The 24,738-nt window shown below is 42.6% G+C and overlaps 2 protein-coding genes across 3 annotated transcripts in view; one reads left to right on the top strand and one right to left on the bottom strand.

Moving 5' to 3' along the window:
- Positions 1 to 24,738, top strand: part of LOC120991124 (zinc finger protein 585A-like) — a 2,129,672-nt gene that overhangs the window by 396,798 nt on the left and 1,708,136 nt on the right. The gene's annotated exons all lie outside the window — the stretch shown is intronic.
- The window catches only part of LOC120991122 (zinc finger protein 501-like), a 200,565-nt gene that overhangs the window by 116,696 nt on the left and 59,131 nt on the right, over positions 1 to 24,738 (bottom strand). Inside the window, exons 1-2 of one of the 2 annotated variants that reach the window (XM_040420013.1) lie at positions 18,380 to 18,438; positions 11,128 to 12,846 (exon numbers count right to left, since the gene is read on the bottom strand). In XM_040420013.1, the coding sequence (XP_040275947.1) occupies positions 11,429 to 12,846; positions 18,380 to 18,413 (1,452 nt within the window). In that variant the 5' untranslated portion in view covers positions 18,414 to 18,438 and the 3' untranslated portion in view covers positions 11,128 to 11,428. Of the gene's footprint in view, positions 1 to 11,127; positions 12,847 to 18,379; positions 18,439 to 24,738 lie in introns of those variants that run through there. The other variant, XM_040420012.1, reaches the window with a different exon arrangement.

Raw genomic sequence — 24,738 nt, 5'->3', positions numbered from 1 at the left:
GTTATTATGCTTGATTGCTGCTCCTTGACATCCACAGGTGTTTTCAATACCTGATCACAAACACTTGAATGAACCTCTGTTCTTAAGAGTGGTAGTCTTTAAGGGGTTGAATAATTGTGTCAATGAAGAAATCACAAAAAAAACATTTAATACTGTATTACAAAAACAATTGATGTCATTTTAGTTGCATTTGGTTCTTTAAAAAGTCCTTGTAAGATTTTATTCTGAACACAATTACAAATGTACACTAAATTCCCTAAAACCCTTTACAGCATTGGGGGTTGAATAATTTTGAACACAACTGTATGGTCAAGGACAATATATGTCCTTTACGGCCCACTGGGTAAATGTGGTTCCTGCCCAGGCACACCAGCAACTTGGCCAGGTGACGGTAATGTTGCCTCCATGTTCTCAAGCTGTGATTACTGCCCCAATGTCCTCCTCCACCTTGTCCTCAGCCTCCACTGTAAGCACAGTTCTGACTGGTCCTCCAGCATACCACCTATGCAGAGCACGGCGGTGTCACACTGTTCTGCCCCTGGCCAGCCTTGGCAAATGGAGTCACACCGGGGAGGAACTGCTTGGTGTCATCAACCAAGAAATTGAATTCTGGCTGTCTATTTGCCAAATGAAGATCGAAACCAATAACGAGAAGAACATTGTTTCGCCACTGCGTCAAGGAGGGCTGACCCATGCGCCCTGCATCGCGCACATCTTTAATCTGGTTATAAACTGGTTCCTCGGGTCTTCTAACCAACTGCAAGACATCTTGTAAATGGCCAGGAACCTGTGCATGCACTTCAGCCACTCTTAACCTGCAAAACATTGCCTCATATTGTCACATGTTGAATCTCAATCCTCCACACGTTGGACCGACTATATGAGCAGAGGAAGGCCGCAAACGATTTCTTGATGATGCAGGCAGACAAGGGTACTATCCTGTGCACATTGACGTTAGCCAGTGTCAGCTTATGCGTGACACCTGCCGTTTTATGAGGCCCTTTGAGGAGGCCACTTTATTTGTCAGTTGCCAGGACTACGGGATGAAAGATTTGATTCCACTCCTTCATGTCTTGGGGCAGATGCTGATAAATCTGGCTGGCCAGGGGACCTACATTTCATGGCCACCTGAGCCCTGTGGGGGCTGAACTGGCAGAGGAGGAGGAGGAGGACATTAACTCTCAGGAACTGTATACGGAAATAGATGGTTTATCTGCCAGAGGGACAGAATGAGCATATGGAGCTGGAGGGCGATGAGGAAGACCAGGCAGATGGGTTAGGGTTAGACAGGCCGTGGCAGTATGCAGTAAAGATGGAGGCAGGGACTCACTCTCTGATTCCCTTGTGAAAATAGCCAGATGCATGCTGAGTTTCTTGCATAGTGACTGCTGCATTAATCACCATTCCACAGAGGGATGACTACTGGACTCTTGCTACAAGCCCAAATGGGGGCCTTTTTTACAACTTCTGCGAGGGATAAAAAACAGAACTACTTACAAGACATCCTATTGTTGAATGGATTAGGCAGTGGCTGAGGGACAGGCAACAGAGGGTTGTAGTCAATGGAGTATATTCAGACCATGGTCTTGTTACCAGTGGGGTACCTCAGGGATCTGTTCTGGGACCCATATTGTTTAATATCTTTATCAGCGAAATTGCAGAAGGCCTCGATGGTAAGGTGTGTCTTTTTGTTGATGACACAAAGATTTGTAACAGGGTTGATGTTCCTGGAGGAATACACCAAATGGAAAAGGACTTAGGAAAACTAGAGGAATGGTCAAAAATCTGGCAACTAAAATTTAATGTTGATAAGTGCAAGATAATGCACCTGGGGCGTAAAAACCCAAGAGCAGAATATAAAATCAGTGATACAGTCCTAACCTCAGTATCTTCAGAAAAAGACCGGCACTCACTATTAGCGATTCAGTTGGCTTTATTCAAAGCATTCAAGCATTCAAGGAAGCGACACGTGTTTCGGCTCAACACTGAGCCTTTGTCAAGCATAGTGAATTGAATTACAAGGAAATTTAAATACAGCGCCATATCCGGCGTTCAGACGCGGTGACGTCATACTGTCATGGTTACAATGTATACACAAAATGAATGAATAGTTACAACTGAAGACGGATCATCTCAATCTGTGATCACAATAGTAAATGGATACTTATGAATATTTATACATGCAAAAAGAGATAAAGGAAAAAGGAAAAAAGGAATAAAGATGGCAGACATGTAGTGCAGTCAGATATATAGAACCCAATATAAAATAAAAAAATTCATAATCAATATCTTGAGATATCTTCATCTCTTTCAACCTAAATATAAATAACTTTTATATAATGGCATTAATAACAATATATTTCGCATTATTTTTGCATTATTTTCAGTATTTTCAATTTTCATTTTTTCTGTGACTAAAAAAGAAACAAAATTAATCAAAGCAGCAATGCACAGCAAGTAAGGAATATTTAAAATATAATATTTGATACCTTATAGAAAAGAACTCACTTCATAGTCTCGATTAAGACCTTTGGGTTCCAGAGTCTGCAGAGTGTGAATCCAGTAGCTTTCCCGTTTTTTTAACATTAATAACCTGTTGCCCCCTCTACGTGGTTGCTGTATCTGTTCAATAATTTGAAACCTTAATTGTGATATGTTGTGAGAACAGCTGTCAAAATGAAAGGGGACAGGCAATAGCAGATTTTTCTTCCGTATACTGGATTTATGATTACTGAACCTATCTTTCATTCTGACAGATGTCTCACCCACATATATCAAACCACAGGGGCATTTCAACAGGTAAACCACATAATTGCTATCACAAGTAAAAAATCCCGTAATCGGGAATTTTTTACCTGTGTGTGGATGGGAAAAGGTTTCACCTTTAATTACTGCTGAACAATGAACACACTGCAGACACGGGAAGGTGCCCTTCTTTGGAGTGGACAAAAAAAGTTGACGTGACATCTTACTGCCCCCTATATCAGCCTTAACAATTGTATCCCTAATATTTCTGGTTCGTTTGTAACAAATCATGGGTACATCTCTGAATTCCACAATCTCAGGGTAGGCTGTACGCACAATCCCCCAGTGTTTATTAATAATGTGTCGAAATTTATTAATCCACGGATGATACTTAACAATAAATGGTAACCGTTTTGTATCGCTGTCAGGTCTTTTTTTATATATCTTGCCACTACATTTCTTTAACTCATCCTCCAATAAAGGTTTCGGATAACCCCTAGATGAAAATTTATCTGCCATCTCTTGCAATCTCGTTTTTTTTTAAAACTTCATCTGACACAATTCTTTCTACACGCCTAAATTGTGAGAGAGGCAGAGATTTTTTTACCGATGGTGAATGATTACTAGAGAAATGGAGCAGACTATTTTTATCCGTTTTTTTTATGTATAAATCAGTCTGTATAAAATTATCAGGGCCTTTTATTACCCAAGTGTCCAGAAAATTCATTTTGTTTAAATCACTTTGAACTGTGAAGGATAGTTCAGGCCATACATTGTTCAGATGTGTAGTAAACAAATCCAATGATTCGATGTCGCCCCGCCATACGCAAAAAATATCGTCTATAAATCGACGCCAAAAAATGCAAAATTGCGCATATAATAAATTGCTGTATACAAAATGTTGTTCAAACCAAGCCATATAGCTATTTGCGTATGGCGGTGCGGCATGCGAACCCATCGCAGTCCCCCGTTTTTGCTTGAAGAATGTGTCCTGGAATAGAAAATAGTTCTCCTCTAGAACTAACTGTAATAATTGGAGAAAAAACATTTTCTCTTGTGCACTATAATCCGAAAATTCCAGAACCCATTCAACCGCAGTAAGGCCTTTCACATGTTCAATAGATGTATATAAACTCTTTACATCATATGTGACTAGAAGGTCTCCTGATTCTAAATGTATCTTCCTAATCTCGGACAAAAAATGGGTGGTATCCAATAAAAAAGAGGGAGTTTTTTTTATCAATGGAGTCAGAACTTTTTCAAGGAGCATTGCCGGTGCAGACAATATTGAATCATTGGAGGCTACAATTGGCCGACCAGGTGGTGCTATCAAACATTTATGGATTTTTGGCAACGTATATAATACAGGGGTTACCGGATGTTGATTAATTAAAAATTGACATAATTTATCATCTATTAATCCTTTCTCATTGTGTCTATTCACAATTTCAGACAATTTACGCTTGATATCAAACACCGGATCCCTGTCTAATGGATGATATGTATCACGGTCAGATAATTGTGATAAAATTTCAGACACGTAATATTCCTTATCTAGCATTACCAAGGAGCCTCCTTTGTCTGCAGGTTTGAAGATAACAGTTTTATCATCTAATATGGTATGTAATGCATTTCTTTCTTCCTTTGATAAATTTTGTGCGATGGCCAAACCCTCATGACGAAAATCAGAAATGATTGCATCAAAATCTCTTTGCACCAAAGATATGTAGGTCTCAGCAGGATGATGTATTTTTGGAGGCTGAAAACTACTCTTTAGTCTTAAGCCAAATTGATTCAAGTTTAAACCTGTTTGTGTAGGAATACTTGATGTGGAGACCGACATATCTTTGCCTGCAAAATGAGCCTTTAAACGTATGCTCCTAAAGAAACGGCGACAGTCCATATCAAATTGAAAGCTATCGAATGGTTCAGTAGGACTAAATGAAAGACCTTTCTGTAGCAATTTTAACTGTGTAGGAGTTAAACTTTTGGATGATATATTATATAGCAAAGTCTCTTTTTCTGAAGATTGAAGTGGGTTTTTTCATACCTTAGACGCGAGCACCACGACGCAAGAGAGGAGTGCCGGCTGTTTCCTTATGTTTGTAACCTCAGTATCTGAGGAAAGTGATTTAGGGGTCATTATTTCAGAAGACTTAAAGGTAGGCAGACAATGTCACAGAGCAGCAGGAAATGCTAGCAGAATGCTTGGGTGTATAGCAAGAGGAATTACCAGTAGAAAGAGGGAGGTGCTCATGCCGCTCTACAGAGCACTAGTGAGACCTCATTTGGAGTATTGTGCTCAGTACTGGAGACCATATCTCCAGAAGGATATTGATACTTTGGAGAGAGTTCAGAGAAGAGCTACTAAACTAGTACATGGATTGCAGGATAAAACTTACCAGGAAAGGTTAAAGGACCTTAACATGTATAGCTTGGAAGAAAGACGAGACAGAGGGGATATGATAGAAACTTTTAAATACATAAAGGGAATCAACAAGGTAAAAGAGGAAAGAATATTTAAAAGAAGAAAAACTGCTACAAGAGGACATAGTTTTAAATTAGAGGGGCAAAGGTTTAAAAGTAATATCAGGAAGTATTACTTTACTGAGAGAGTAGTGGATGCATGGAATAGCCTTCCTGCAGAAGTGGCAGCTGCAAATACAGTGGAGGAGTTTAAGCATGCATGGGATAGGCATAAGGCCATCCTTCATATAAGATAGGGCCGGGGGCTATCCATAGTATTTAGTATATTGGGCAGACTAGATGGGCCAAATGGTTCTTATCTGCCGACACATTCTATGTTTCTATGTTTCTATATAGTCGGTTGGTTGGTTGCTGCTTATGTGTGCCATCGCCCATCCTCACAAAGGTCTGACTGGGGGGACCCCCTATACTCACGCTCCACTGCCAAAACTGCTGGAGGGGGAGGGCAGGAGCAGCACCAGTACAATCAGCAGCAACTTAAGTCTTTAATGAGCACTTTTCTTCACCCGCATACTGAAGAAACCCCCCAGCAGCAGGACGTGGAGCAGAACCTGAACCAGCAGGTGGTGGCATACTTGAACTGCACCCTGCCACCCCAGATCTAAGATCCCCTGGACTACTGGGTAGCCAAACTTGAGTGATGGTTGCAACTGATTGAGTTTACCCTGGGCAAGCTTTCCTGCCCAGCCAGTAGTGTGGCATCAGAGCTGGTGTTTAGTCGGGGAAGGGGGGCATACTTAACCCAAAGAGAAGTCTCCTTTCAACAGGAAATGTTGAGCAATTAACCTTTCTAAAGATGAATCAGGCGTGGATCAGCCAGGATTTCCACACGTTGTTGCCTGATGCATCAGACTAGATCATTCTGGCAGTGTCATGTCCAATGTCTTCATGGTTATTATCATTAATCTCATCTCTGTATTGCATTGTATTGCTACATATGTTTGTCCTCTTGTCTCCATTATGTTGCCCTGTTCTTGCTGCTCCCTCCCTCCTTCTTGCCAGGAGTAGCAATTTTATGTTATATCTGCACTAGTGTTTTAATGTGCTGATCAACTCTGCCAAATTATCATCTTTTCACATACTGTTTTGGTGCATAACTACAAGATTTCAGCTTCGAATAAATTCATCTGGATTCTTCACACATTCCTGACCAGTTGAGTTTATCACTGATAAGAGCCTGAAGTAAATACAGAGTTCAATACAGTCTGCCATTGTTACATGGAGCCATTGCACACAACACTTAATGTCAGGATATTGAGTCAGAACAGCCAGTAATGTTCTGACTGCAGTGTGCTGCCACACCAGAAAATTGTGAAAAATGGACTGTTACTTCTGGCCACATGCTTCATCCACTATTCTGATGCTGCCACACCCCTGCTGCCATCTTCTGTAACACCCCGGAGTGGTGTTACCATTCCTGCACCCTGCTACTGTCTTTATTGGGCTAACACAATGCCATCTATGTATTCTGCTCCAGGTTTACCACAATGTGCATCTATAATATTGGTATGTAACTGTTATAAATGTAATTTACCTGGTTCACCAGCAGGTGGCAGCAAACATGGCAGACCTATCGTTAGATAGAATGGAACTCACCATTCCATTCCCCCCCCCCCACCTTTGGTCACAAATGGGCCAGTCCTGCTTGCTACCAGAAGGAGCTACGGCAGTTCTGGTTTGTGTTGGTTGATACTCCATGTTGGAGCTGCCAGGCTTCTAACATATTCCTTGGCTGAAGATAAGTCCGACAAAAAGTGAAGTGCAGTATAAAGAAGAAGCCAAGTTATCCAGTCAGCTTGTCAGTATAGCATAGTGGGAGAAGGATATAGCAGAGTTGAGTTTGCCTGCCAGTTTAATCCTAAAGCCTGCTAGAACCAAGACAAAGCCTGTAAACTGTTTGAAGAAACGTTTAGTCAAAGTAAAGCCACTGTTGAATTTCATCTCAAGGTCTGGACTCAAGTTATTCAAATCCCTCAATTATTCACCCTTATTTGTGCTTCAGAGCCAAAGCCTGGGCTCCAGCAGTATCCAGGTCAGAGCACCGTGACACATAAAGAGACATTTAGGCCGCACTACAGCACTCGGCATTCCTACTACAGCTGGGACACGACATAGAGGCCCTGGAGTGAGGCGCCCGTTGCACTTCTCCTACTGCCACCCACCATCTTGTGCTGTTACTGCCACTACTGTTGCTCCCCACCATCTTGACCCCTCATGCTGTCGCCGCTCCCCCCACTATGTAACTGGGCAACTGTGTTGACTCCTCTCTCTGTTGCCACCCTCACCATTCTATGACAGGACCACTAGTGTCCCTGTTTGTCCTTGTTGACATCACCGTTTTTTTTACCTTTCTTCTGATCTGTCAGAAGGACCAAAAAATAAAAAACGCAACGGATCCTGTCTTTGGAGCATCCGTAAGGCCTCTATCACATGATCAGTATTTTGCATCAGAATTTGATCATGTTTGGAATTCAAAAAAAGGAGTGGGTCCAAAATGCAGAAGACATGCAAAAATTCTGATCACGTCTCCTCTTGTTATCTCTGTTTTGAATCCACTCCTGTTTTTTTGGCCTTACCAATACTGATCAATTACTGACCGTGTGAAGGCAGATGCTAAAAAGACAGGATCCGTTTTTTTGGGGTTGTTCAAAAGAAGGGAAAAATAAACAGTAATGTGAACACCAACTTAATGCTGACACTATCTCCGCTCAGTCATGGGCCCTCTACTTGTATCAGCGTGTAACAGAACAGATTCTGTAGAAATCTATGTGGAATCAGCTGACGATGGTGTAAAAGGAGTGCGCTCTTTCACTCTATAGTAGAATTTTAGGCCACTGCACGGTTCTTTATACCTGACGCTAACATTGACTTGTAAGGCTGAGTTCACACTTGAGTTATTTGGTCAGTTTTAGACCTTTAACTGATCAAATAAGTGAAAAGTTAAGTGTAAACTGATTCTAAGAGTGACACCTGTCATACTGACACACAGTAACTGTTTCACTACCACAACATAGCCGATTTATATTGGAAAAATTTGGCGAAGCGTCCAAATCAAATTCTTTAAAACTTTGCTCATCTCTAGCAGAGAGCAGAGCCTCTAGGTGTAACGGCAATTATATAGGTAAAAATCTGCTGACAGATGCCCTTTATAATACTGATTGAATGAACATCAAATATTTATCAGAACTGGAAAAACCCTGCCAAAAATGTCACTTTATTTTATCGTAGATTTTTAATGTGTGTCTGCAGTAAATCTTGTTGCACACAACGCCGGGGACACAATTGTACTTTTAACCCCTTAGTGACAATTAATTTTAGCCTTAAGGACCAATAATATTTCCCCCCTTCGTGTTTCAGCAGTCATAACTTTTTCTTCTTTCTTTTTTTTTATTTTGTAGGATTAGTTGTAGGTTTTTAGGAACAATTTTGGGGTATATATACAGTGAGAAACAGAAGTATTTGAACACCCTGCGATTTTGCAAATTCTCTCACTTTGAAATCATGGAGGGGTCTGAAATTCACATTGTAGGTGCATTCCCACTCTGAAATCACATTGTATGATTTTTAAAGAATGTATTTTTCTTGCACTGCTGAATATAAGTATTTGAACACCTGAGAAAATCAGTGTTAATATTTGGTACAGAAGCATTTGTTTGCAATTACAGAGGTCAAACGTTTGCTGTAGTTCTTGACCAGGTTTGCACACACTGCAACAGGGATTTTGGCCAAATCCTCCACACAGATCTCCTCTAGATCTGTCACGTTTCGGGGCTGTCACTGAGCAACACAGAGTTTCAGCTCCCTCCAAAGATGTTCTATTGCAGGCATGCTCAACCTGCGGCCCTCCAGCTGTTGCAAAACTACAACTCCCAGCATGCCCGAACAGCCTACAGCTATCAGTCTACAGCAGGGCATTGTGGGAGTTGTAGATTTACAACAGCTGGAGGGCCGCAGGTTGCGCATGCCTGTTGTATTGGATTTAGGTCTGTAGACTGGCTAGGCCACTCCAGAACCTTGATATGCTTCTTATGGAGCCACTCCTTGGTTATCCTGGCTGTGTGCTTTGGGTCGTTGTCATGTTGGAAGACCCAGCCATTCATCCTTTCCTTAATACAGTGCAGTCGTCCTGTCCCCTTCGCAGAAAAGCACCCCCAAAGCATGATGTTACCACCCCCATGCTTCATAGTAGCGATGGTGTTCTTGGGATGCAACTCATCCTTCTTTTCCCTCCAAACACGACGAGTGAAGTTTAGACCAAAAAGTTCTACTTTGGTCTCATCTGACCGCATGACTTTCTCCCATGCCTTCTCTGGGTCAGCCAAGATGGTCATTGGCAAACTTCCGACGGGCCTGGACATGTGATGACTTGAGCAAGGGAACCTTCCCTGCAATGCATGATTTGAAACCATGAAGGCGTAGTGTTCTACCGACAGTGACCTTTGAAACTGTGGTCCCAGCTCTCTTCATGTCATTGACCAGCTCCTCTCTTGTAGTTCTAGGCTAATTCCTCACCTTTCTTATCAGTGATACCCCACGAGGTGAGATCTTGCATGGAACCCCAGTCCGAGGGAGACTGACAGTCGTCTTTAGCCTCTTCCATTTTCTAACAATTGCTCCAACAGTTGATCTATTTTCACCAAGATGCTTGGTAATTGCCCGTAGCCCTTTCCAGCCTTGTGGAGGTCCACAATTTTGTCTCTGGTGTCTTTTGACAGCTCAGTAGTTGGCGTCTGACTGACTGTGGGGTGGACAGGTGTCTTTAAAGAGCTCAGACAGGTGCTACTAAGTTAGATTAATGAGTGGAGTAGAGGTGGACTTTTTAAAGGCACAGTAACAGGTCTTTGAGAGCCAGAATTCTTGCTGTTTTTCAGGTGTTTAAATACTTATGTTCAGCAGTGCAAGAAAAATAAATTCTTAAAAAATAATACAATGGGATTTCCTGATTTTTTTTATTTTATTCTGTCTCTCAGAGTGGGAATGCACCTACAATGTGAATTTCAGACCCCTCCATGATTTCTAAGTGGGAGAACTTGCAAAATCGCAGGGTGTTCAAATACATCTGTTCCATACTGTATTGTATTAAATAACTTATTTTATTTTTAGGGGAAAGATTTTTAAAAAATTCAACTTGCATTATTTTGTGGAATTTATTTATGGCGTTCACTGCGTGGTAATAATATAGCTTTATTATGTGGGTCACTACAATGATGATAATGCCACATTACTCTAAATTTTTTTATCATTATTTCCTTTCTACAGCCTGTCAGATCTGCAACTGCCCCTTCCTTCTCCTCCAGACTGAAGGGGAGGGGGGGGGGGGGGGCTGCTTTAGCTGCTCAGATCTCTGGCTTGGTAACAGGGAGTAGTGAATGTAGCTGAAAGTAAAAGTAAAAGCAGGTTTTACCCACAATAATTCCCCATTCGATTTCTAACACTGACATCTCCTGCTTATCTTGGACTTTAGCTGTCATTTTGGTCTTGTATGAAAGTTACATGCTTCTAGCTGCTACCAATAAGGAGACATCAGCAGCTAAAGCAGCCCCCTTCCCCCTCCACTTCTTCCCAACCCCAGCTTAGGCAGAATAGTTAAGTACTTTTCCCACAGCCAGAGCTGAGCTCAGGCAGAACAGTTAGGTGGTTAAATCCACAATACTTTTTCTTTATGGATCTCAGTCACAGTTGACTTCAGATAAATATAAATTTGGGCATCTGGCAGGTCCAGGATAATTCCATCCAAAAACAATCATTCTTATAGGCTGTTAGGCTTGAGCCAATGGTGACATATGTCATGTAATATGAAGATCGGTATGTCACATTGTGATACTGTATCTAATGATTGTCAAAGAGGTTACAATACGAGTTGCTTTGGCAGTCACGAAAAGTCCAACACTTGGATTTTTGGACATAGGTTGTATAAAGGTCATGAGAGAATGCAAGTCACGCAGAATTGCATCTTGCCTGCAATTTGGGTGTTTTTTTACAGCCAAACAGCAGATATAAAATACAGCAAGTTATAGACAAGTTGTGTAACTATTCTGTGACCTGTTGTTTTGCGACACATGTTGCCCCAATTTTAATGTTTGTGAATAACAAAGGATTAAAATTTTATCTCGCTTTTACAGAATTACAACATTATGGATTATCTGCTGTCTGACTTTGCTCATCTTTAACAAGATTTATTTTCCGTGTAAAACATTTAGCTCATTTTGGAATGTGAATATGGCTTATCTTCTATGTGAGTTCTCTCATGTTTAACAAGACATGATTTTTGCTTAAAACATTTCCCACATTCTGAACATGAATACAGCATCTCTCCTACATGAGTTCTCTTATGGCTAAAAAGACTTTGTTTCGATGAAAAACATTTCCCACATTCTGAACAAGAATATGGTTTCTCCCCTGTGTGAATTCTCTCATGTGTAACAAGATATGATTTATCTGTAAAACGTTTCCCACATTCTGAACATGAATATGGTTTCTCCCCTGTGTGAATTCTCTCATGTCCAACAAGACGTGATTTCTGTTTAAACCATTTGCCACATTCTAAACATGAAAATGGTTTCTCCCCTGTGTGAATTCTCTTATGCTCAACAAGACTTGCTTTCTGTGTAAAACATTTGTCACATTCTGAACATGAAAATGGCTTCTCCCCTGTGTGAATTCTCTTATGTTCAACAAGACTTGCTTTCTGTGTAAAACATTTGTCACATTCTGAACATGAAAATGGCTTCTCTCCTGTGTGAATTCTCTCATGTTCAACAAGACTTGCTTTCTGTGTAAAACATTTGCCACATTCTGAACATGAAAATGGCTTCTCCCCTGTGTGAATTCTCTTGTGTTTACCAAGATTTGATTTTTGTGTAAAACATTTCCCACATTCTGAACATGAATATGGCTTCTCTCCTTTGTGACTTCTCTTATGTTTAACAAGACCTGATTTATCTACAAAAGATTTCTCACATTCTGAACATGAATATGGCTTCTCTCCTGTGTGATTTCTCTTATGTGTAACAAGACATGATTTATGTGTAAAAAGTTTCCCACATTCTGAACATGAGTACCGTTTCTCTCCTGTGTGATTCCTCTTATGTTCAACAAGATTTGATTTCCATGTAAAACATTTCCCACATTCTGAACATGAATATGGCTTCTCTCCTGTGTGACTTCTCTTGTGTTTGCCAAGATCAGATTTTTGTGTAAAATATTTCCCACATTCTGAACATGAATATGGTTTCTCCCCTGTGTGAAGTCTCTCATGTCTAACAAGATCTGATTTTTGTGCGAAACATTTCCCACATTCTAAACATGAATACGGTTTCTCTCCTGAGTGAATTCTTCTGTGTGTAGAAAGACCTGAGCTTTTTGTGAACTCTTTACCACAATTAAACCTTTCACCCCCTTTCTGACCTATACTTGAGGTAACAATCTGTGATTGGTCAGGAAAAGGTTCCTCATGATTAGAGGGATAATATGACAGATTTGTACTGTGAAGTCCTGGATGTACATTAAGGGTAATGAGGTTTTCTCCTGTAGAGCGCAGCATGATATCTTCATCTTCTACATTATAATTTAATGACAACATGAGGTTTTCCTCAGAATTCTTATTTGGATTCTCTGTGAAGACAAAAATTGGAATTTGTCATTTATTTATTTATTCTTTCCCCAAACAATAGAGCAGACAAACTTATGACATTCATATTAGGCTGGATGTGTATACAGTAAGTCATTCATTTTGAAGGCACTTCTGGGTTTGTTAAAAAAAAAAAACTACAACAAAAACTGTAAGTGTGATTCCCGCTTTTTAAAGATTTCTAAAACACTGCCTGACAGTGCTGCATATGAAAAAAACTAAGTGTAGCAGCACAACGGAAAAACGATAAATACCGTCCCTTAATGTGGTGGTGCCAGCCGTGTTGGGAACTCCCCCAGGTATAGATGCACTTGTAAAGAAAACCGCAGCACTCTCCAGCCTTGAATTTCCAAAGGTTTATTCACCAGCAAAAATGCTTTTGCTGGTGAATAAACCTTTGGCAATTCAAGGCTGGAGAGTGCTGCGGTTTTCTTTACAAGTGCATCTGACAGTGCTGCATGATGCCTTCGTCTTCTACTTTATAAATTAAGAAAAATATAAAATTTTCCTCAGAAATCTTAAAGGGATTCTCTATGAAGATAAAAATTGGAATTTGTTAAAAAAAAAATTCAAACCACAGAGTAGACAAAGTATAACATTCTTTACTGGCATAGTTATGGGGTTGCAGTTTCAACCGGGCTGATAAGACAGTGGTGCTGTACTTTTCCCTTTATAAGATGCAGCGCTTCCATTATGGAAGCACTCACTAGTCTGCAGGAGGTGGGGGAGTAAAGCACTGTGAGCGCTGTACTTAGCCCTCCTCCCTGCCTGCTCTTCTCAGGACCCATACTGCTGTGTCCTGGCTGACTACAGTGTCAGGACGTACAGAGCGCACTGTGACCAGACGCTGCTGCCAGTCAGGTGACTGTGCAGCGCAGGCCCCTAGAAGAGAAGAGAGCTGAGATACCGCTGGACCGGGAGAGTGGTAGCAGGAGAGGTAACTTAATTTATTTATTTTAAAATCTGATCTGAGGTCTGATATGGGGGGTCTGGTCTGATATTTAATAGGGGTCTTAAAGGTCTGGTCTGAGGTCTGACATGGAGGTATGGAGGTCTAATGGGGGTCTGGTCTGATATGGGAATCTGTAGGTCTAATGGGGTCTGATCTGAGGTCTGAGATAGGGGGTCTCATCAGAGGTTTGATATGGGGGTCTGATCTGAGGATCTGTTTTGGGGTCTGATCTGAAAGGTAAGCGGGTATTTTTTGTACTGGCGCACACTATAAGGGGGTATTTTTTTTGTACTGAGGCACATTGATGGACAATGGTGGCATTATTACTATTGGGGACACTGTTAACACTATGCACTATGGCAGATAATTATTTCTATTTGTGGGACTTTTCAGTAGAACTGTTTCTGCAGATATAATACTGGGGAATACAGCGGATACAGTATTAGAGTTGGCAGGATGGAGTGTTCTGAATGTAGGAGGATGATGGGAAAAGTAGGAAACTAAGATGTCTGTTTGTCAACTTTGCAGAGAGGAGATGGCTGAAAGAAATCATCATGGTGGTCTGGTCTGAATGGAGAAGATGAGGAAAGAGAGTATCTATATCAGAGGAGACGTCACTGGATGTAAGAGGTACATATGTGGGGCAATATTCTCCTGTACGATTTGTAGAGCTGTATGTAAGGTTTTTCAAGTATGTCTTTGAAGGGGGTTGTCTGCTTTTTACTATGGGGGGGGGGGGCTCAATTCAATTTTTACCTCAGGCAGTAGAAAGGCTAGGTACTCCCTTGCCACAAAGCACTGGGGGGGGGGGGGGCAAGATGAACTCTTGTACCAGGGCCCATGAACCAACCTAGTCTTAGTTCCTGTTCAAACTGTGTCTGTGGTTTGGGTGCATTTTCAAGTTCCAGAGCCTTCTACTTTTTGGTATCAGAGTTCCTGATTCTCGAAGGTCAGCTTCCAAGAACACCAGGACCATCCCAGGAAGTAGCGGTCTGGTCACCCTGTACAGGGGTTAAAGGGTGAATACTGGGGACGTGCCAGAATAGCGCCCTTAAGGTTTGGCACAATGTTAAACTGGTTACTTGGCACAGTGGTTCCACAATCACTGATCTATTACAGATGGCCATACCATCGGCACTAATGTAACCCCAAACCATCAGAGATGCAAGCTTCTGATAAGTGCGCTGATAAGCTGGATGGTCCATCTCCTCCTCAGTCCACAGAACACAGCATCCATAGTTTTCTTTTTTTTCAAAGGACCGTTTATTCAAAGAAACGGTATGTAGAAGGAAATTTAGTATACAAAGCAAGTACAAAACATAGCCATGGCAAAAATACATTTCCAGACAATAGGACAATTAGACATCAATAGTAAAGACACCATTTCCTTAAACTTTTCTTCATCTCAAATACATAGAAATGAATTAATCATTGTGCAATTGGGCTTCAAAGTAATAGCATTAGTAGACGGTTGCTTGCGTGTGATCTAGATCAACAAACAGCCCAATCGCCACCAACAATAGCCTTAAAAGTTTTTTCCCTAACAACAGTAAAAAAAAAAAAACAACCGTCTAAAAGAAGTAAAAGCTAACAAAGGTGCCCAGACCTTGTCAATTTATCAGGACAACCTCGGGATAAATAGGTGAGCTTAAAAAGTGGGAGCACCATATTCACCTCTCTAAGCCAGGCATTTTTGGTGGGCCTCTTTGGGTGCTTCCAATTATATAGGATAACCTTTTTTGCATAATAGAACAGAAGGTCATCAATGAGCCCAAAGAGGCAAACCTTGGGTCAGATTAGTCTCCATAAACCCCAGAACCTCTCTCCAATATGCCTGTAAGACTCTACAGTCCCAGAACATGTGTAGGGTTACGGCATCTGGGACACTTAGCCAAAGGCAATGCCCCCACAACATACAGTCTGTGAGGGGTATAATAAATCCTATGTGTAAACTTAACACGTAATAACTGGTCTCTGTAGCAGTCTGGAGACCCTTACAATCATCCTCATCCAGATCTGGGATGTCCCTTTGCCATTTCTGTAATATTTAATCTCACATTGGTGTAAAACTCCGGGTGGTATATCCATAGAATGCTGACAGTGGTTTCCTGAGGTCTTTATTGCTCGCCATACCCTCAAGGAGTGGAGTGGTGAAAAACAGATCAAGGCCCCCAAATTGTGCCCGGAAGGCATGTTTCAGTTGATAATAATTATACAGTACATGACTAGGAAAATTATAAGTGGCCTGTAAATATTGGAAGGAACAAAGAGACCCCCTATCTGTGATATGTGCAAGAGTAGTAATACCATGCCTCCTCCATATCTGCATATGGGGGAACCCCACAGCATCCGTAGTTTTTACATTTTGGTTCATCTGACCACAGAACAGTTTTCCATTTTGCCTCCATTGTAAATGAGCTTTGGCCCAGAGAAAACGGCGGTGTTTCTGGATTGTATTGACATAAGACTAATTCTCAGCTTTACGGCTCATGCACACGGCTGTAAGTGTTTTGCAGTCTGCAGATGCACAAAACACAGATTCCGCCTGAGGGCACGCCACCATTTATTTTTGGCTCCTGCAGAAATGTCCTATCCTTGTCTGCAAAACGGACAATAATGGGACATGTTCTATATTTTTGTGGAATGGACATACAGACACATGGACACGGAATGCACACAGATTAATTTCCGTTTTGCTTGCGGCCCCATTAAAATAAATGGTTCCGCATATGGCCCGCAAAAAAAATGGAACGGACAAAGAGAAAAAACTTTTTTTTGTGGATTACATGGTGAACTGTGGTCACAGACAGTGATTTCTGGAATGTTCCTGAGCCCATGCAGTGGTTTCCAGTACAGAATCAGCCTGGTTTTAACGCAGTGCTGCACGAAGGCCCGTAGACCACGAGCATCCAATACTGACCATCGGCCTTGTACACATGGATTTCTCCAGATTCCCTGAACCTTTTGATGATATTATGTCCTGTAGATGGTGGGAAATTAGAGGTTCCTTAACTTTACTTTGAGGAACATGATTTTGAAATTACTCCACAATTTTTTATGCAGTTTCTCACAGATTGGTGACCTCTGCCCATCTTTGCTTCTGGGAGACTCTGCCTCTCTTTATACCCGGTCATGTGACTTAGGCCTCATGCATATGGCGGGTCCGCAATACACAGGGCACTAGCCGTAAGCACCCCACATCACGGATGCGGAACCATTTACTTGAATAGGTCCGCAATACCGGAGATGCGGTGCGGAATGGAGGCACTGAACGCCACGGAAGCACTACGGAGTGCTTCTGTCCGTGCCTCCACAACGCAAAAAAAAAAAGAACATGTTCTATTTTTTTGCGGTGCGGACGGATCACGGATCCATTCAAGTTGAATGGCTCTGGATCCGTCCCGGCCGCCGCACAGATGTTGCCCGTGCATTGGGGACCGCAAATTGCGGTCCCCAATTCACGGAACGGACGCACACCGGCCGTGTGCAAGAGGCCTTGGTTGCACATTGCTCCTCCAGCTGTTTTTTATTAGCACTGCTTATTTTTTCAGCCTTTTGTTGCCTCTGTACTAACATCTTGAGATGCGTAATGTTTTTTTATGAATTGGTAAATTGTTTCACTTTCATCATCTGTTCTATCATCTATTGTATAGAAAACCTGGAACCATGAGATTTACAGATCATTTCATTCAGTTCTTATTCACATTTATTTACAGTTTAAGCTGCGCCCCAAAGTTTGGTGGAATTACATGTCACTGCACATGACGGGTCTTACCTTGAGATATAAGAGGCTGGTGCTCCTCCATTACATGTCACTGCACACACGTGTACACACTGCACATGACGGCTCTTACCCTGTGATATAAGAGGCTGGTGCTCCTCCATTACATGTCACTGCACACACGTGTATACACTGCACATGACATCTCTTACCTTGTGATATAAGAAGCTGGTGCTCCTCCATTATATGTCACTGCACACACGTGTACACACTGCACATGACGGCTCTTACCTTGTGATATAAGAGGCTGGTGCTCCTCCATTACATGTCACTGCACACACGTGTATACACGGCACATGACGGGTCTTACCTTGTGATATAAGAGGCTGGTGCTCCTCCATTACATGTCACTGCACACACATGTATACACTGCACATGACTGCTCTTACCCTGTGATATAAGAGGCTGGTGCTCCTCCATTACATGTCACTGCACACACGTGTATACACTGCACATGACGGCTCTTACCTTGTGATATAAGAGGCTGGTGCTCCTCCATTACATGTCACTGCACACACGTGTATACACTGCACATGACGGCTCTTACCTTGTGATATAAGAGGCTGGTGCTCCTCCATTACATGTCACTGCACACACGTGTATACACTGCACATGACGGCTCTTACCTTGTGATATAAGAGGCTGGTGCTCCTCCATTACATGTCACTGCACACACATGTATACACTGCACATGACTGCTCTTACCTTGTGATATAAGAGGCTGGTGTTCCTCCATTACATGTCACTGCACACACGTGTATACACTGCACATGACGGCTCTTACCTTGTGATATAAGAGGCTGGTGCTCCTCCATCATGGCCTCCTTGTACAGATCCTTGTGTCCTTCTATATACTCCCACTCTTCCATGGAGAAATAGACAGTGACATCCTGACACCTTATAGGAACCTGACAACACAATGACACCGTCATCACCCAGACCCCTCCAGTGCTGTTACTGGAGAATTTCCCAGCATTCCCAGCAGTGTCACCTCTCCAGTCACCAGCTCCATCATCTTGTGGGTGAGTTCTAGGATCTTCTGCTCATGTATCAGGGGGTGAGGGGGAGGCTCTGTGATGGGGTGAGGGGTCCTGCTCCGCTCTCCTGACTCCTGGAGATGGATGATGGGAGTCACACAGTCCCCCGATGTCTTCTTCACTATTGTGTATTCCTGTGGATGGAGACAGACACTTAGGGAATAAACCCTTCAGGGGCCATGTGCTCTCCTCCGGCCCTTTCCTCCTGGGTACAACGTGCCTACTTACCTTCTCATGGCTCCTACAACATGACTATTGGTCACTGGTCACATGATACATCACTCACCATACTGGGGGCTGATCTTCAGGTTCTCCATCACTTGGAAGGTCTGGAGGCCGTTCTCCAGGACCCTGGACTCTTCCTATGATGGATTCTCCTTCCCGATGTCTGACTTGTTACAGAATACAATACAGAGGAGAGAAATCTAGAAAAGTTTACCTCTCCGCTCAGCAGGGAGATGATCTCCAAGGTGAGGTCTAATATTCTTCTGCTGATCTCCTTCCTGTCCATCCTTGGTGGCTCATTCAGGAGAAGGTTTGTATTGCTGGTTTTCTTCATCCCCCCTCCAAAAAAAAAAAAGGAAAAAAGGAATGAGCTCTCTGTGTATCTAAGCTCCTGGCAGTAAAAACCTCATACACATGGAGAAGATTCTCTGATCTAGCACAGAATGATTACAACCCCCACTATCCCCACTACTACTTCTCCCCCATCATACTAATCTGAGGAGCGGAGAAGGATTCCTTGTGTGTAATGGAGGGGAATCTCCAGAGGTGACATGTCTGAGCTCTCCACCACACTGTCTCCTCACAGCTCATCTTACCTGCAGGCTGGAGGAATGGCTGATACCAGAGAGAACAAGAGCCCTGACTACCGACCAGGACCTGCCCAGTATCTGCTGCACTACCAGTTCTAATCTATGGTTATAGGTGCCCTTGGAAATACACAGATTTCTAAGCACGAGATGAAGTTCCTGGTGCCGGCACACCCACAGATTCCCACATTTTACGCCCTCCCCAAAATTCATAAAGAGTAACATCTTACATCCTTTTGTGTCATTGTTGCCATCTAATATTAGAGACACAACAGATTTGTTACTTAAAATTGAGAATATCCATATAGATGAGAGCGTCCATCTGGCCTCTATTGATGTAGAGGCCCTTTATACAAGAATCCCCCATGAATAGGGTATCACAGCAGCTAAATACTTCCTAAGCACCTGTGGTACTCAATTTAAGTTACACTCTGAATTAGTGATCCAAGCACTTGAGTTCATTTTATCACATAATTATTTCATCTTTGAGACGTGTTTCTTCCACCAGCTCAGGGGTACGGCTATGGGTAGCTCTTGTGTGCCCAGTTATGCCAACCTATTCCTGGGCTGGTGGGAAGACACCATTGTCTCCAATAAACCCTGTTGTCAATGGGCCCCTAATTTATTGTTTTGGGGTCGGTACATCGACAACGTGTTTATCTTGTGGGATGGCACCAGGGACACATTCTCTGATTTTGTTTGGGACAATAGGATTCTTCGGAAGGAAGCCCAGTGGATATATCGCCTTAAAACAGTATTAAATGAGCAAATTTAATTCACCTGTTTTATCTAGATGTTTCTCTCCCCCCTCTTTCTGATTAACCGTTGTCCCACAGCTTTATATCTTTTCCCTATTATAACCCCGTTATTTATGTTCACATCCTTGCGCTTGCATACATTGCATACTTATATACACTGCATGTCCAAAAAAAAAGTCGCCACCTGGCTTTAACTAAGTAAATAGTTATGAGCCTCCTATTGGATAATTACTGCATGGGCGATTATCTTTCAGCTGGCAACAAGTTATTTAACCCCAACTGGTGCAATGAGTTGCTTCTCATTTCTTAAACAACCATGTGGAAAGACACATCTCGTGGTCGTGGAAAAGATGTTAGTCTGTTTGAGAAGGGTCAAATCATTGGCATCAAGCAGAGAAAACATCTAAGGAGATTGCAGAAACTACTAAAATTGGGTTAAGAACTGTCCAACGCATTATTAAAAACTGGAAGGAAAGTGGGGACCCATCGTATTCGAGGAAGAAATGTGGCCGGAAAAAAAACCTGAATGATCGTGATCGGCGATCACTTAAACGTTTGATGAAATCAAATCGAAGAAAAACAACAGTAGAACTCAGGGCTATGTTTAATAGTGAAAGTAAGAGCATTTCCACATGCATAATGCGAAGGGAACTCGAGGGATTGGGACTGAACAGCTGTGTAGCTGTAAGAAAACTACTAATCAGTGAGGTAAACCAGAAAAAAAGGCTTCAATTTGCTAGGGAGCATAAAGATTGGACTCTGGAGCAATGGAAGAAGGTGATGTGGTCTGATGAGTCCAGATTTTCCCTGTTCCAGAGTGATGGGCGCATCAGGGTAAGAAGAGAGGCAGATGAAGTGATGCACCCATCATGCCTAGTGCCTACTGTACAAGCCTGTGGGGGCAGTGCTATGATCTGGGGTTGCTGCAGCTGGTCAGGTCTAGGTTCAGCAACAGTATGAGCTCCAAGAATGAGGTCAGCTGACTATCTGAACATACTGAATGACCAGGTTATTCCATCAATGGATTTTTTCTTCCCTGATGTCAGGGGCATATTCCAAGATGACAATGACAGATTTCATCGGACTCAAATTGTGAAAGAGTTGTTACGCGGAGCGCTCCGGGTCCCCTGCTGGCCTCGGAGCGCTCACAGCGTATGCCCCCAGGCAGCACTCCAGCGTCTCGGCGTGTGCGTCTTCGCTCTTTAGGGCGCGCGCGCGCAAGGACTCTTAGATTCAAAGGACCAGTGCACCAGTGATTGGTGCCTGGTCCAAAGGAGTTATTAAGGGTTAAGGTTTGTGAAGAGGCAGTGCTGACTTAATTAGGCTGCACCTGTGCACTGCCCATTTATACCTTCTCCTCCCACAGCTTTCTGCCGGATCTTTGTGCCTTGTGCCTCAGAGAAAGTGTTCCCTTCGGTGTTAGTTTGCCTTACCTGTTGCCGAACCCGTTGCTAGCGTCCACTCGCCTTTGAACCTTTGCCACCTGCCCTGACCTCTGCTACGTCCGACCACGCTCTTGCCTTCTCCCTGTGTACCACGCCTTATCACCTGCCAGAGAGGTTGAGTTGTTACTAGGGGACACGATCTGGTAGTTACCGCCGCAGCAAATCCATCCCGCTTTGCGGCGGGCTCTGGTGAAGACCAGTAACTGCTTAGAACCGGTCCTCTAGTACAACCCGCGCCATCGCCTCTCTGGTCCAGAGGATCCACTACCTGTCCTGCCGGTTCGTGACAAGAGTGGTTCAGAAAGCATGAGACATCATTTTCACACATGGATTGGCCACCACAGTCTAGACCTTAACCCCATTGAGAATCTTTGGGATGAGCTGGAGAAGACTCTACCATCATCAATGCAAAATCTTGGTGAAAAATGAATGCAACACTGGATGGAAATAAATCTTGTGACATTGCAGAAGGTTATCGAAACAATGCCACAGCGAATGCGTGCTGCAATCAAAGCTAAAGGCTTTTTTTCTTGTGGTGACTTTTTTTTTGGACAGGCAGTGTATATCAGCCTTTTATGTACTCAGCTTTAAACAACTATGGTGTATATACAGTTGCAAGAAAAAGTATGTGAACCCTTTGGAATGATATGGATTTCTGCACAAATTGGTCATAAAATGTAATCTGATCTTTATCTAAGTCACAACAATAGACAATCACAGTCTGCTTAAACTAATAACACACAAAGAATTAAATGTTACCATGTTTTTATTGAACACACCATGTAAACATTCACAGTGCAGGTGGAAAAAGTATGTGAACCCCTAGACTAATGACATCTCCAAGAGCTAATTGGAGTGAGGTGTCAGCCAACTGGAGTCCAATCAATGAGATGAGATTGGAGGTGTTGGTTACAGCTGCCCTGCCCTATAAAAAACACACACCAGTTCTGGGTTTGCTTTTCACAAGAAGCATTGCCTGATGTAAATGATGCCTCGCACAAAAGAGCTCTCAGAAGACCTACGATTAAGAATTGTTGACTTGCATAAAGCTGGAAAGGGCTATAAAAGTATCTCCAAAAGCCTTGCTGTTTATCAGTCCACGGTAAGACAAATTGTCTATAAATGGGGAAAGTTCAGCACTGCTGCTACTCTCCCTAGGAGCGGCCGTCCTGTAAAGATGACTGCAAGAGCACAGCGCAGACTCCTCAATGAGGTGAAGAAGAATCCTAGAGTTTCAGCTAAAGACTTACAAAAGTCTCTGGCATATGCTAACATCCCTGTTAGCAAATCTACGATACGTAAAACACTAAACAAGAATGATTTCATGGGAGGATACCACAGAGGAAGCCACTGCTGTCCAAAAAAAACATTGCTGCACATTTACAGTTTGCACAACAGCACCTGGATGTTCCACAGCAGTACTGGCAAAATATTCTGTGGACAGATGAAACCAAAGTTGAGTTGTTTGGAAGAAACACACAACACTATGTGTGGAGAAAAAGAGGCACAGCACACCAACATCAAAAACCTCATCCCAACTGTGAAGTATGGTGGTGGGGGCATCATGGTTTGGGGCTGCTTTGCTGCGTCAGGGCCTGGACGGATTGCTATCATCGAAGGAAAAATTTATTCCCAAGTTTATCAAGACATTTTGAAGGAGAACTTAAGGCCATCTGTCCACCAGCTGAAGCTCAACAGAAGATGGGTGTTGCAACAGGACAACAACCCAAAGCATAGAAGTAAATCAACAACAGAATGGCTTAAACAGAAGAAAATACGCCTTCTGGAGTGGCCCAGTCAGAGTCCTGACCTCAACCCGATTGAGATGCTGTGGCATGACCTCAAGAAAGCGATTCACACCAGACATCCCAAGAATATTGCTGAAATGAAACAGTTTTGTAAAGAGGAATGATCAAGAATTACTCCTGACCGTTGTGCACGTCTGATCTGCAACTACAGGAAACGTTTGGTTGAAGTTATTGCTGCACTGTGAATGTTTACATGGTGTGTTCAATAAAAATATGGTAGCATTAAATTCTTTGTGTGTTATTAGTTTAAGCAGACTGTGATTGTCTATTGTTGTGACTTAGATGAAAATCAGATCACATTTTATGACCAATTTGTGCAGAAATCCATATCATTCCAAAGGGTTCACATACTTTTTCTTGCAACTGTATAGTATATATATATATATATATATATATATATATATATATATCAGTTTATCTGCCCATATTTGTTTACAACCGTTGCTATGGCTCCAAGCTCCTATGAATGCTCCGTGATGCGTTCCATACACCGGAAGCATCATCGGCAGGAGACCTGGCGCACTTCCGGTTTTGGAATCATATGTGCGTTCCACATATGGCAGTAGCGTGTATATTGATGACGACTTTGCGATTGGTTGTTCCAGCAGGAGGGGCCATTTACCAGCGCCAATTTCAAGCTATTTAAGGCCTGATCGCCAGTTTGTGAGTGCGCCTTACTACATCAGGATGCCATTACCATGCTGCCAGTATCATTGATGCCTATTGGATTATTGATGAACCAGCTTGCAAGACACTGGGGAAATGCGTCGGGTCAAGCATTCATCACACTTTGGCAGGGTCACAGTAGGTAACATCGAGGGCTTAGCCACCGAGAGGTGGGGTCGCCCCTTTCGGGGCGGGTGCTCCTCCTTTAGGCAGTGGTAGTATTTTGAGAGATTCATCAGGGAAAGTCTCCACCCCCCCTCCCGACCTCACTTCTCGTTTTGCCAAAGCATCCAAGCCCTTGGTCTTCAAAACTGGAAGTTGTTGCATCTTTATTACTTGGATGATACTATCTTTGACCACGTCCAAAGTAAGGCTCTGCTCTTCTTATGTGGCACAATAAGTTATCAATTATTGTATACATTGTGGGGAATTATTTACATATCGAGAAGTAAAAGTTAAGTTTTATACGAAAAGTCATTATTTTCTCAGTGATAGTTATTTCTGTAAATTTCAATGCTATAGATTTTTGTCAGTGATGGCCCTGCAATAACCAGTAAGCACTTTCCTTCAATGCGGAGACTGGCGCTCACTAGTTATTACCTCCTCCTGCCCCCAGT

The sequence above is a fragment of the Bufo bufo genome, chromosome 2 (genome assembly GCF_905171765.1).
Source record: "Bufo bufo chromosome 2, aBufBuf1.1, whole genome shotgun sequence".
NCBI lineage: Eukaryota > Metazoa > Chordata > Amphibia > Anura > Bufonidae > Bufo > Bufo bufo.
Note: the sequence above shows the minus strand (reverse complement) of the source record. Positions and strands in the feature narration are given on the sequence as shown.